The following is a 13,125-nucleotide window of genomic DNA, read 5'->3' as shown; positions in this document are numbered from 1 at the left end:
CTCGAATTTGCTGCATAAAGACGAGACACATCTGCCTTACTGCCGGTGTTACTAGGACTGTGTGCAGCCGTTAAGCCTGACATTGGAGCTGCTGCAGCTGAATCCGTGTACGGTGAATCACTCTGACTACCTTCGGAATTTTTTAAGTGACAAGGTGGCCACCCACCGCGAGAAGCTCTGTTCCTACTTCGGCAAGTTAAGAATTCTATCTCTAAATCTCGTCCTTTGCTGACATCTGACATACAGACTGGAAAATGTTCGTACAAGAAAATCTACGAACGTGTTCTCGGGTCACTTCGTGTACAGACTGTCAAATCCCTCTGTATCTCGTACAAAATTCATTCGGTAGCACGCGCTCGATCGCCGTCCGGGCTTCTCTTAATGGAACACGTACCGAATTCTGCAACTTACTTCACGGAACAGCAGTGAGGTGGCTCAGCTGCGGTGAAGTCCCATTTCAGTTTTACGAGCTCCAAAACGAAGTAAATGTTTTTCTTACTGAAAACGAGAGCTGATCCACAGCTATCAGATCCTGCCCAGTTCTCAAAGTCATAATTTTTGGTCGACATCACATTCCGAACGAATGAACAGAACTCGAAAATTCAGGAATAGGATAACCTCGACTGTGATTTCTACAGAATTTTTAAAATATTTTCGGGTAAGCTGTCATTGTTTGAAGCACAATGAGAAGGAGAAAACTTTTTCATTTTCATTTGTGTTACAAGCCCTGAAGATGTCAACCTATATTTTCCGGAGGGGGGGGGGGGACACCCTATTTGTGACTAGAAGAAGCATTATTTTTGGCAGATCTTGACAACATTCAGACAGATATTCTACTATTCCAGACTCCGTTTGATTGTAAACTTGATGATGTGGCAGTTCATCTAGTCAGAGCTCACCGATATGAAAAAAGAGAGAGAAGAAGAAGAAGAAGAAGAGGAAGAAAGGTGCATTGTTAGCAGAGAAGCACAGAGAGGAAAAATTTGTTGAGTTTTGCTGCTGCTTGTGTGGTGCTGAATTTCCGAAACTGAAGAAATCCGCCACTGGTATTAAATCAGTGTTTGAACAACTTACATCTGTGAGCAACCGTTTTCAGAAATAAGTATCTAAAGTCAGCAGTTCAAAAGACATTGGATAATGTAAATTTGAAACCGACTGCCTCAAGTAATACCAAACTAAACAATATATGGAAGCCAAATGCCAGTTACACAACTATAGCCACAGTTGTTAGCTGCTTAGTTTGCGAGATTAGCCTACGCACATGCTAGGTCTGATGTACCTATCTTCTGCTAACGTCACTTTCTTTGATAACATTTTTGATAAATAAATAAATTAATAAATATGTCGGCTGTCTTTCTCATTTACGCATTACCTATCGCACACCCACGATTACCGAGGAATGTCGAACTTTGTATTTTTGTCTTTTTTCGCAGAGCTTTCGGTTTGGCTTTAAAGTACTGCACAGAATGAAGATGTATCCCACACTCGTCACTTTGTCAGTTATCCGGCCGACTGAGAAAGGAGCCCCGGTGCAGAGTATTTGAATGAGAAACAGCAGCGGTACCGACCTGTGCGGTGACTGCGCTATGGCAGCGGCAATGGTATCCTTGTAGGAGAACTGCAGGTTACTGTCGGCTGCACCGACACAGCCGGCGTCACGGAGGCGGCATTCCCCGTGCACCCCACCGGCAGCACTGCGCCCGGCTCTTCTCCCCACACAGGTGTCGGCGCCACCGTCACTACCGCTAGCGGTGCCAGAGGACGTGAAAGTCGGAGTACCGGCACCGTCCGTCGACACCGTCACGTCCCGCAGTGGGACGTCGTCCTCGCCGTGGGCGTTACTGCGGAGGGACGTGTCGGGGGCGGCCGGACCGGTGCCGCCGACGTCGTTCACCGACGTCAGGGTAGCGGCACTGTTTCGGTAGGACAGATACGGTGTTAACGGTTAAACATTTGAAGAGCTCTGTGCTGTTTATAGAAAGACATTCGATCTAATTTATAAAGGATACTCGAAACTGAGGCCAAAACAAATAAGTAATACAAGATGCAAAATTAATCTGAAACATCACTAAAGAGAGAACAATATATGGAGTTTTACATAATATCAGGAAAATAATACAAATGAACTTTTATTCATCCATTAAGCAGTGCAACACATTACCTGACAGTTCACAGACCACGGGCTACATATCTGGACAAAATCAGAAGGCAGCTCACATTAAGGGGAGGGTGTGCTCCACAGAGACCGGCAGGCGACGGTGCCCGGGCACTGCCCATTCCTTCCTCACACTAAGGCCTATTTTTGATATTAGTACGCTACTTCCGGCCAGAAACATTCTCTCTGGCGTACTAATCTGCATTTTACATATCGCTTCTTTCACGGAACTGCTCAGCTCCGTCTGCTTCGTGGACTCCAGTCCCGACGTCAAGTTTGTCGCTATTCTCATTTCTGCAGTTCCTCATTACTCGCACCTTTCTTCAGTCTACTCTCGACGAGGCGTCGCCCGAAGTCGGCAGCGCGCGTCGTTACCGCCGACATCAGCGACGTCTCGCCACGGTCCGCAGAGACGAACGGGAGTGGACGCAGGAGACGCACCCTCCCTCTCAGCGAGGCGACGCTCTCGCAGAAGCCTAGCTTCGAAACGCTCTGCCCAGTTCGCGACCCGAGCCGGTGCAGTCGACACCGTCAAGTGGGACCGAAGTGTCGTCCGGGTCTCAGACAGATACGTACTTTTGTGAATGTCCAACACTGCACTTCGAGAGAAGTGAGAAGAAGAAGAAAGAGTGATGTTTAATGGTCAATGCCAGCTGTAACTACTGTGGCAAAGAATTGTATCAAGTTAATTAAATCTTTTCACGCATTCACATAATAAAGTGAACTAGTAATTCATAGGTCTTAATTCTAATGAGCCGTCTCCCGGAGGAATCGAAGTTACGGCCCGACGACTGTCTGGTCGTACACTCGATCCGTATTCTTTACTCGTCAGACTGTTACTGTCATCGACAAGTGCTGCAATTATTCTTCTCTTTCACTGATGATAGCTATGTCGTATGTGAATCTTATCAGCAATGTCCTTTCACCTTTAAGTTTAATTCCGTTGGTGAACCTTTCTTTCATTTCATCATTTTTCTTCAATACAGACAGTGAACAGTAAAAAAGGAAGACTGCATCCCCGTCTTCCACACTTTCGAATTCAACCATTTCATTCTCAATATTCCAATGTTATTTTTCCCTTCTGGTTCACGTACGTATTCCCTATCTTAAATCTATTTCTCTCAGGATTTTGAATATTTTCCAATGTTTTACACTTACAACCATTTTTTCCCTTGATTTGCCGTAAGTCTCGCTTCTATTATCAAGCGCAACATCAGTACTGCTGCTCAGGTGCCTCAAAATATCCAACAGCTAAACTGATTGTCGTCTAGCAGCTCCTCAGTTTTCTTTTCCATTCTTCTGGATCTTATTCTCATCAGAAACTTGGGTGCACGTGAAATAGTCCTCGCTATCTTCGCGATCGAGCGGACTTTTTTTTTTTAAAAGTCTGACAGTATGTCTCCTCGCTCATAGATTCTACACACCAACTGCACCAGTCATTGGCAATTCACCCAATGATTCCAGGAACTTTGAAAGAATGTGATCTATATTTTCCGCCTTATTTGATTGCAAATCTTCCACAGCTCTTTTAAACACTGATTCTAATACACACATCAAAAAAGTTTTGCATCACACCGTTTCCCAGAACTGCAGGTAGACGTTGACTGTGGATATTATATCACAGACACAGTCCCTTTGACTGTTCGGAGATGTCACTAAACCCGCCAAAAGATGTAAATGACCGTGCAAGAGCAGCACCTATTAGGCGGAGGGGGTCCGACAGCCGATCAGTTCCAGTCATTCCACCAGGAAGGAGGTACACGGCTCGTGTTGTCTGTAGTTCAACCGTGCCTAGACGGTCAGAACCGCCGTTCGATAGCGTCCGCATTGTTACTTTGTCCCAGGAAGGGCTCTCAACAAGGGAAGTGTCCAGGCGTCTCGGAGTGAACCAAAGTGATGTTGTTCGGACACGGAGGAGATACAGAGAGACAGGAACTGTCGGTAACATGCCTCGCTCAGGCCGCCCGAGGGCTACTACTGCAGTGGATGACCGCTACCTACGGATTATGGCTCGGAGGAACCCTGACAGCAAAGGCACCGTGTTGAATAATGCTTTTCGTGCAGCCACAGGACGCCGTGTTACGACTCAAACTGTACGCAATAGGCTGCACGATGCGCAACTTCACTTCCAACATCCAATATCGAAGTCGATCTTTGCAACCGTGATACTATGCAGCAGGGTACGGTTGGGCCCAACAAGATGCCGAATGGACCGCTCAGGATTGGCACCACGTTCTCTTCACCGATGAGTGTCGCGTATGCCTTCAACCAGACAATTGTCAGAGACGTGTTTGGAGGCAACTCGGTCAGGCTGAACGCCTCAGACACACTGTCCAACGAATGCAGCAAGGTGGAGGCTCCCTGCTGTTATAGGGTGGCGTTATGTGGGGCCGACGTACGCCACTGGTGATCACGGAAGGCGCCTTAACGGCTTTATAATACGTGAATGCCACCCTCTGACTGATTGTGGAACCATATCCGTAGCATACTGGCGAGGCATTCATCTTAATGACTGACAATTCGCGCTCCCATTGCTCGTAATACTGTTAAGGAAATTTAGTTCATTCATGAAACCATCGGTTTACAAAACACTTGTTTGACCAATTCTCGAGTATTTCTCATTAGTGTGGGACCCTTACCAGATTAGGTAAACAGAAGAGCTAGGCACGTTCCGATGACAAGCAGCACATTTCGTCTCAGAATTGTTTAGTCAGTGTAAGAGTGTCGTGGAGTTGGCCGACAAACTCCAGTTCCAAATGGTACAAGAGAGGCGCTGCGTGTCAGGGACAGGTACTCTGTTAAGTGTACATTCGATCATCACAGTACTACCTCGTACACACATCACACAGAATGGCAATGACGGGAACATCACCGAAGTTAGAGCTCGTAACGACGTTTAGCGACATTTTTTCTTTCTGTGCACCATCCGCAAATGGAACAGTGGAGGGAGTAAATAAAATGTTAACACACACCGTGAGGTGGCTTGTGGAATATTAACACAGATGAAGGGTTACGGACAGTGTTTCCTGGAACGCAAAATGGACGTTTCTTGCTGACTATCTTAGAAAGGATGGACCTGCAATTACAATGCAAATTTTCTGCAGCAACTGGATGTAAATACACTTAATGTGGGAAGATCTAGACAGGAAATTTAAAACAAGTAGTTTGTAACAGGACAATGCTCAAATCCACAAAAATTATTTGCCGATATCATGTCTGAGGGGTGACGTATAGACTGTAGGAATGTGTGTCCTGTCCACCAGATTCACCAGTGAACCCACCAAACATTCTGACCAGCCGATTAATAGCGTGTCGGTCTACAAATTGGAACTCGATACGGTAGTGATTCCGTGCGGCACGGATTCGGTACGTCCTCAGGTCTTCGGGAGCAATGTGGCATCGGACATCCACTCACAGTAAAACACGCTGAGGCTGGCCACTCTGAAGTGTCGTGACGTGTTACGCCACTTCCTGCAGGGTACACTGAACGTCATTTGGACATTTTTGAAATGACCTGAGGTGCCGTAACGTACCGTAGTGGATTCTATCGTGAGCAGGTGGCTTTACACGAGTCGCAGATAACGCAGAATCCAGCTCCTGCACGGAGGGCGGGCAGCTGTTTGCTACATCAGTGGTGAAACTGAAGTCCCAACTGCCCCTCTCAGCAGCCACTGCACATACAACTTTGTCATACGAGGACACTATGGAGACCGTGGCTGTTGTTTGAAGACAAATGTTGATGGTGTTAGGACAGGAACCAGCCAGAAATTTAAAGAGAAGAAAAATATCACAATCAGCTTTTCCACAAATAATAAATTACAACAAAAAGTAATCCATGATGTAAATACCTCCAAGAGTCCCTACCGTAAATCAGGAATATACGAACTCGAATGTGATACATGCTCAAAATTCTACATTGAACAGACAGGCAGAAGTTTTGAAATTAGATACAAAGAACATATTGATGCTCTCAGACTTGGTAACTTGAACAAATCAGCATTTGCAGCCCATATTGCTGAAGAAAACCATTCAGTGGAAAACATTGAGGACAACTTAAAAAATTTTGCATCTAGCAGAAAAAGGAGCCACTATGAATATATTAGAAGAATTAGAAATACTCACACACAAAAACAGCACCCCAGACTATATTCTTAACGAACAAACAGAGTTAGCTAACACCGCTTTCTTGAAAAATTTCCACAAATTACTATCCAGCCTCCAAAACAAATAATATTAGTACACCTATCTGCAGATCAAGTAGCAAATTTATATGTTACTATAATTCTCATGATGCTAAATGTAATTAAATAATATACTATTTTACCTATACAGTAATTAATTTAGCAATATCAATTCAAACATTCAATGTCTCTGTACTAGTGTAAAAGGCATTACAGTTGTGTAAATGAATATACGATCCTTTCCAAACACAGGACATCATCGTCAAATGTTACGATATATCATAGCATCTGTGATACTCATATGTTTGTAAGCTCTTTGTATGTATTGAAACGTGGTGCGTAGTAGAAATCTTCTCAGTGACAAATCTAAAGTGTTCAGTAAGAACAATTTACGTGTGCAACAATAAGAATGCAGTGGGAATGCAGTTACATCTGTCGGACGAATGTTACGAAAACAAACACGCGAAACCGACGTTTCACGTAAGTCACATGCAACGAAAATCTGTAACGCAACCCTCTGTGTGTGGTGTGTTTGTAATTATGTATTATTTATATTTTAGGACAATTAATCTGTAAAAAACACACCACATGTCATAAAGAAAGCTTGTAAACCGTCTGAGGATGAATCGTAACGATTTGAAACCGGTAACGGTACCCTTTGAATAAAGGCACTGAAAGTAAATTTGTGGCTGGTTGCTGTCCTAGCACCGTCAACCTTAGCCACTACACAGCCTCAGAAAGCTGAACCCTGCCCGGCAGTGGCAGTAACTGTGGCAAAGCGGGCAGCCACAGGCCGGGCAGAGCCTCGCGGGTCCGCCTGCCAACTACCGTTCCCGATTACGGCAGCTACTGGACGCCTCCCTCCTCTCCCAGAAGTCTTCCCGATCCTCTCCCGTACGACCGTACCTCTAGTGTCGATGTCGACACTTCTCAGTAACGACTGCCACGAGCCATTCTCACTGCGCATAACCGTGGAGGTGGGTATAATTCTACAGTCGTTCACACACTGTGTAACGAAGCAGGGTTGCCCACTGCTATCCTGTTTTGGTTTTACACTCCTTCACTAACTTAGTTAAGCAATGAACTTTTATTTTTTTCATTTTCACTACTCAGATTCCGACTACAGATTCTGTGGCCTTCAGCCTCATAGTACAGAATTCAGAAATAGTTTAAATGAAATTCCCCCATTAAAATCTATTATTTCAGTACATTCTAATACCTATTCTGAAAGTAATGAGCTAATCAGTTATGCAAAAGTTAGTTCCGTGTATTTAAATTGATATAGCTCACTCATGTTATTTGAATAATAAAACCCAATAGTTAACTTCGAAACCAGTTAGAAAGGATCATTTTAACCCTGGGAAATTATAAACTATAATATATTAACAAAAATTGTCAAATATTCAAGCGCTTGTCTATTTAATGTCCGAGCTGGTGCAGTTCTCAGTTAGTTCTCGGTCAGACTCTCTTGGAGCAAAAGTACCGCAACTTGGTTAATTTTTCGGTAATTGTAATTGTGAACATTGTTAAAGACTGGAAGTTTTTGACCTACCTAATGTGACAATTAAGTGTAAGAGGCCTGGTCACGTGAATATTGTGTGTGCAAGTGATAAGAAATAAACTGTACTGTGGTTGTCATAAATGTTCAACAATGAATGCGATCTTGACTTTTGATTTTGGAAAACTTAACCTAGGATCCTGGCTTCTTAATTTCAGTGTGATTTAGATGAGACGGACCCAGTTACCGGGAAGACAATCTGAATAAACAAAGCAAGGTAGGTCGAGAACACTGCGCACTATCTACTGGGTGAGGAAATGTTTCAATACCGGTACATCCGGTTGTGACGTGAACTTTAAGTGGCACTAATAAATAAGGACATGTCCCGGCACGTTACATGTGGTGCCCCGGGTGAGGATACAGCCCGGCACGTTACAACTGTCTTCGGTATAATCCTTGTGTACGTGACATGTTTGATGAGTAAATGCAGATTTTAGTTATTACATGAAAATAAGTGTGTAAGAATTATTTTACAACTGTAATCTTGAAGGTCAATACTGACGAATTTGATTTTATCGGGGTATAGTGTGGGCACTAACAGTTATTTCGATTCTGAGAACTATGACACTAAATGGGTGCTTAAATATTAATAATAGGTACATACAGAAATGAAATTTACCACAACCAGACTAAAACAGGAACAGGTTTAATGAAAAGTACTGAACTACTGAACACTGTGACAGTGGAAAAGGTAGTAAGAAGACTGGGATAAGACAGATAATTAATGGCAGTGATAAAATACATCTACATCTACATAGATGGATTAGATAAAGCATGACTTAAAGTAAGCTTTCAAACATGTTGAACTGGAGGAAAAAAGCAGTGGGTTATACGAAATAACAGAGACGGCAAGGAAAGTTACTGGTGGTATTAGAACCTTTTAAGTTACTGGATATTTATTTTTTATGCACACTGTAAACCTGTATGTAAAGCGAATATCAAAAGGAAGGAAGGTTAGCATTCTACAGCATCAACAACAATGTCAGTAGAGAAGCAGCAAAAGTTTGGAGCAGGGACAGATGGGGCAGAAATTGTCCATGTTCTTTTCACAGGAACCACCCCAGCATTTACCTCTCTGTGCCACCACAATCAGTGATAATTTCAAATGGACAGTCAGGATTGATGTGGAAGAAACCATGAAGGTCCAAACACTGCCCGGTAAAACTACTGTGTCAGTAAAATAATCAAGTCTTTACCGTGTAACATCTGAAGCATGTCCTCTTGTGGCTTCCTCCTGAAACAATTAGAGATGGTTTCAGATAATGAGATTTTACAGTACATTAAGGACATTATACTAAAACCTGCACATAATGAATTAATTCTGACTTACTGACAATATGTATCAAAAGTAGCAAAGCCTGTACATTATACTCTGTGAAAATTATATAAATTACTCACAATATAATACATCACTTGTACTTTAGGTTACCTGATTTTGTAACTATTTTTCTCAATTTCCTTTATACAGGGTGTTACAAAAAGGTACGGTCAAACTTTCAGGAAACTTTCCTCACACACAAAGAAAGAAAATATGTTATGTGGACATGTGGTCGGAAACACTTACTTTCGATGTTAGAGCTCATTTTATTACTTCTCTTCAAATCACATTTATCATGGAATGGAAACACACAGCAACAGAACGTACCAGTGTGACTTCAAACACTTTGTTACAGGAAATGTTCAAAATGTCCTCCGTTAGCGAGGATACGTGCATCCACCCTCCGTCGCACGGAATCCCTGATGCGCTGATGCAGCCCTGGAGAATGGCGTATCGTATCACAGCCGTCCACAATACGAGCACGAAGAGTCTCTACATTTGGTACCGGGGTTGCGTAGACGAGAGCTTTCAAATGCCCCCATAAATGAAAATCGAGAGGGTTGAGGTCAGGAGAGCGTGGAGGCCACGGAATTGGTCCGCCTCTACCAATCCGTCAGTCACCGAATCTGTTGTCGAGAAGCGTACGAACACTTTGACTGAAATGTGCAGGAGCTCCATCGCGCATGAACCACATGTTGTGTCGTACTTGTAAAGGCACACGTTCTAGCAGCACAGGTAGAGCATCCCGTATGAAATCGTGATAACGTGCTCCATTGAGCATAGGTGGAAGAACGTGGGGCCCAATCGAGACATCACCAACAGTGCCTGTCCAAACGTTCACAGAAAATCTGTGTCGATGACGTGATTGCACAATTGCGTGCGGATTCTCGTCAACCCACACGTGTCGATTGTGAAAATTTACAATTTGATCACATTGGAATGAAGCCTCATCCGTAAAGAGAACATTTGCACTGAAATGAGGATTGACACATTGTCGGATGAGCCATTCGCAGAAGTGTACCCGTGGAGGCCAATCAGCTGCTGATAGTGCCTGCACACGCTGTACACGGTACGGAAACAACTGGTTCTCCCGTAGCACTCTCCATACAGTGACGTGGTCAACGTTACCTTGTACAGCAGCAACTTCTCTGACGCTGACATTAGGGTTATCGTCAACTGCACGAAGAATTGACTCGTCTGTTGCAGGTGTACTCGTCGTTCTAGGTCTTCCCCAGTCGCGAGTCGTAGGCTGGAATGTTCCGTGCTCCCTAAGACGCCGATCGATTGCTTCGAACGTCTTCCTGGTGGGACACCTTCGTTCTGGAAATCTGTCTCGATACAAATGTACCGCGCCACTGCTATTGCCCCGTGCTAATCCGTACATCAAATGGGCATCTGCCAACTCCGCATTTGTAAACATTGCACTGACTGCAAAACCACGTTCGTGATGAACACTAACCTGTTGATGCTACGTACTGATGCGCTCGATGCTAGTACTGTAGAGCAATGAGTCGCATGTCGACACAAGCACCGAAGTCAACATTACCTTCCTGCAATTGGGCCAACTGGCGGTGAATCGAGGAAACTGACGAAACTAACATGGAAAGTAAGCGTTTCCGGACACATGTCCACATAACATTTTTTCTTTATTTGTTTGTGAGGAATGTTTCCTGAAAGTCTGGCCATACCTTTTTGTAACACCCTGTATATTATTAGCACTACTACTACTATCAAGAGCAGCGGCAATTATTATTTGTCAGCTGGTAGAAACCCTGTATTCAATACATACATATCTCATTTCACTGTAACTTCATTTGGTGTTTTAAATTAATTTGGCAACATTTTTGGCCTCCATACCATTCTGCATGATAATACAAGGTCTGTTCAAGAAATTCTGGAACTTTGTCCACTAAATTTTTCTATGCTTACCTTTAACTTATTGTGCACAGTCTCTTTCAAAATACTCTCCTACACAATTTATTCACCATTCCCAAAGCCATTTCCACTTCAAGAAGCAGCCTCGGTACACCTCTCACTGCATCATGCGAAGTGCTGTCTGCAAATTTTCATTTGTCTTGTCTATTACAAGTTTTCATCCTTTCAATGGGGTTCTTAATTTTGAAAATAAACAAAGTCCACGGTGGCAATGTCTGGAGAGTAGGGAGGATGAGGTAACACAACGATTTTGTTTTCTGTGCAATAATCACGGACCAACAGGGACGACGCGAAGTCTCACTCGTGCGACCCAAAACCTCTTCGTAGGCTGCGAGGCGAAGGTCTTTCCGGTCTCGACTCATTAGCCGCGGGACAAACTTGGCGGCAACAACACGCATTCTCAGATGCTCTGTCAGGATTCGGTGACACGATCCAACTGAAATGTTACATTCTTCTGCAATTTCTGAGACAGTCAGTCTCGGACTGGCACCCACAATTTCATTGACGTTTCTGTCAAGAGCGTTGTCAGCACCACAGGCTTCCTGCATCATTTGATGTGTGCCTGTAGAGGTTTTCTCGAGTTTCACACAAAATTTAATGCAGCCGCGTTGCTCCTCTAACTCTTCCATCCCGAAATTCACGAACTGTGCAACACAGTGTTCTACTGAATACAGCACTGAACAATAAGTGACTCACATATAATAATGAACTTCCGACAGTTACACTTTACACATTGCTACGTGCGGGGATGCCAATCGCATTTCGCCCCGAGACACCATCGGCGTGAAGTTAAGAGTGTTCTTACGGTGTCATATGTCAGATTACAGAAATCCGGCAACGTAAAGACTTGAAAAACATAGTGAAAAAGTTTTAATCGGGAGCATACAGCCCAGGAGGGCACATCTTCATCACATATTGGTTGCTGTAAAGTTCAGTCATTAAAATACAGTTAACAAATTCCGTTAAAATGGATAAATAACAGGAGTGACCAAAGGAAAGCAACAACAATAGTGTGGCAAATATGGGTGAAACCAAACAAACTTACAGAAAGGTAGCACATAAATTTCAGTCACTTCTGTTGTAAGTCAGATACAGAAAACTATGGATATAATAAAAACATTGTTAGCTTTTGGATGAACCATTTTAACCATTATTTGGATGCGAGTGCACATGACCACCCCCTACACACACACACACACACACACACACACACACACACACACACACACACACACACACACACGTAAAGCTACAACATGCAGTTATGCTGATTCAGTACACAGTGCTAGGAATGCAGTTTGGCAGATACACTGGCTGAGGGGATGTGTCGGGTGGGCTGGGAGAGAAGAGAAACAAGGCAGGGAGGGAGAGAGAGAGGACGGTTGGGGAAGGGTGGCTGATGGCCTGCGGTGTAGTGGTTAATAAAAAAAATTAAATGGAGAAGAGAGACCGTGAAAAAGGGAAAGAATGAAAAGCAAATCGGACTTCGTATTACAGAAAAGCTATAGTTGGGGTGGTCCTTGTGGCGTTTTTGAGCAAAAGTTAAACCAATTTCCACTACAAAACATACTGAAAAGAAACAGAGAATAACAAAATGTAACTGACAGGGGTAAGTGGCGTAGATAAATCATCCTTTACCAGGTTAACTTGTCTTCTTTTGTGCGGTGTCCAGGTCTTCAAAAATCTCCTTCATTTCTGTGTGAAAAGTTGGCTCCGAAATCTTGCAATAAGTTTCATTGTCCAGGAATTTCTAATGTACACAAGACCATCTTGATATTAAATGTAATTTATTTTACGTTGCTTCCCTCCTCCAAATTTCATAACAACTTCCTCAGTATGTCTACACATTAAAATCAGATCAAGACTAGCTATTAAGTTTTTTTCGTCAGCATCAGACCACGTCTGCCTTAAGCTTCGGCTATCAAGAGACAATCGAAAACGGATAGAAAACAAAAAAAGTTACAATTTTGGTATTTGC

At 43.4% G+C, this 13,125-nt stretch overlaps 1 protein-coding gene across 1 annotated transcript in view; it reads right to left on the bottom strand.

Annotated features, from left to right (window-relative positions):
• The window catches only part of LOC126212788 (uncharacterized), a 344,572-nt gene that overhangs the window by 152,792 nt on the left and 178,655 nt on the right, over positions 1-13,125 (bottom strand). Inside the window, exons 34-35 of the mRNA XM_049940191.1 lie at positions 9,091-9,128; positions 1,569-1,913 (exon numbers count right to left, since the gene is read on the bottom strand). Coding sequence (XP_049796148.1) covers positions 1,569-1,913; positions 9,091-9,128 — 383 coding nt within the window. The remainder of the gene's footprint in view (positions 1-1,568; positions 1,914-9,090; positions 9,129-13,125) is intronic.

Source organism: Schistocerca nitens, chromosome 11, assembly GCF_023898315.1.
Source record: "Schistocerca nitens isolate TAMUIC-IGC-003100 chromosome 11, iqSchNite1.1, whole genome shotgun sequence".
Lineage (NCBI taxonomy): Eukaryota > Metazoa > Arthropoda > Insecta > Orthoptera > Acrididae > Schistocerca > Schistocerca nitens.
Note: the sequence above shows the minus strand (reverse complement) of the source record. Positions and strands in the feature narration are given on the sequence as shown.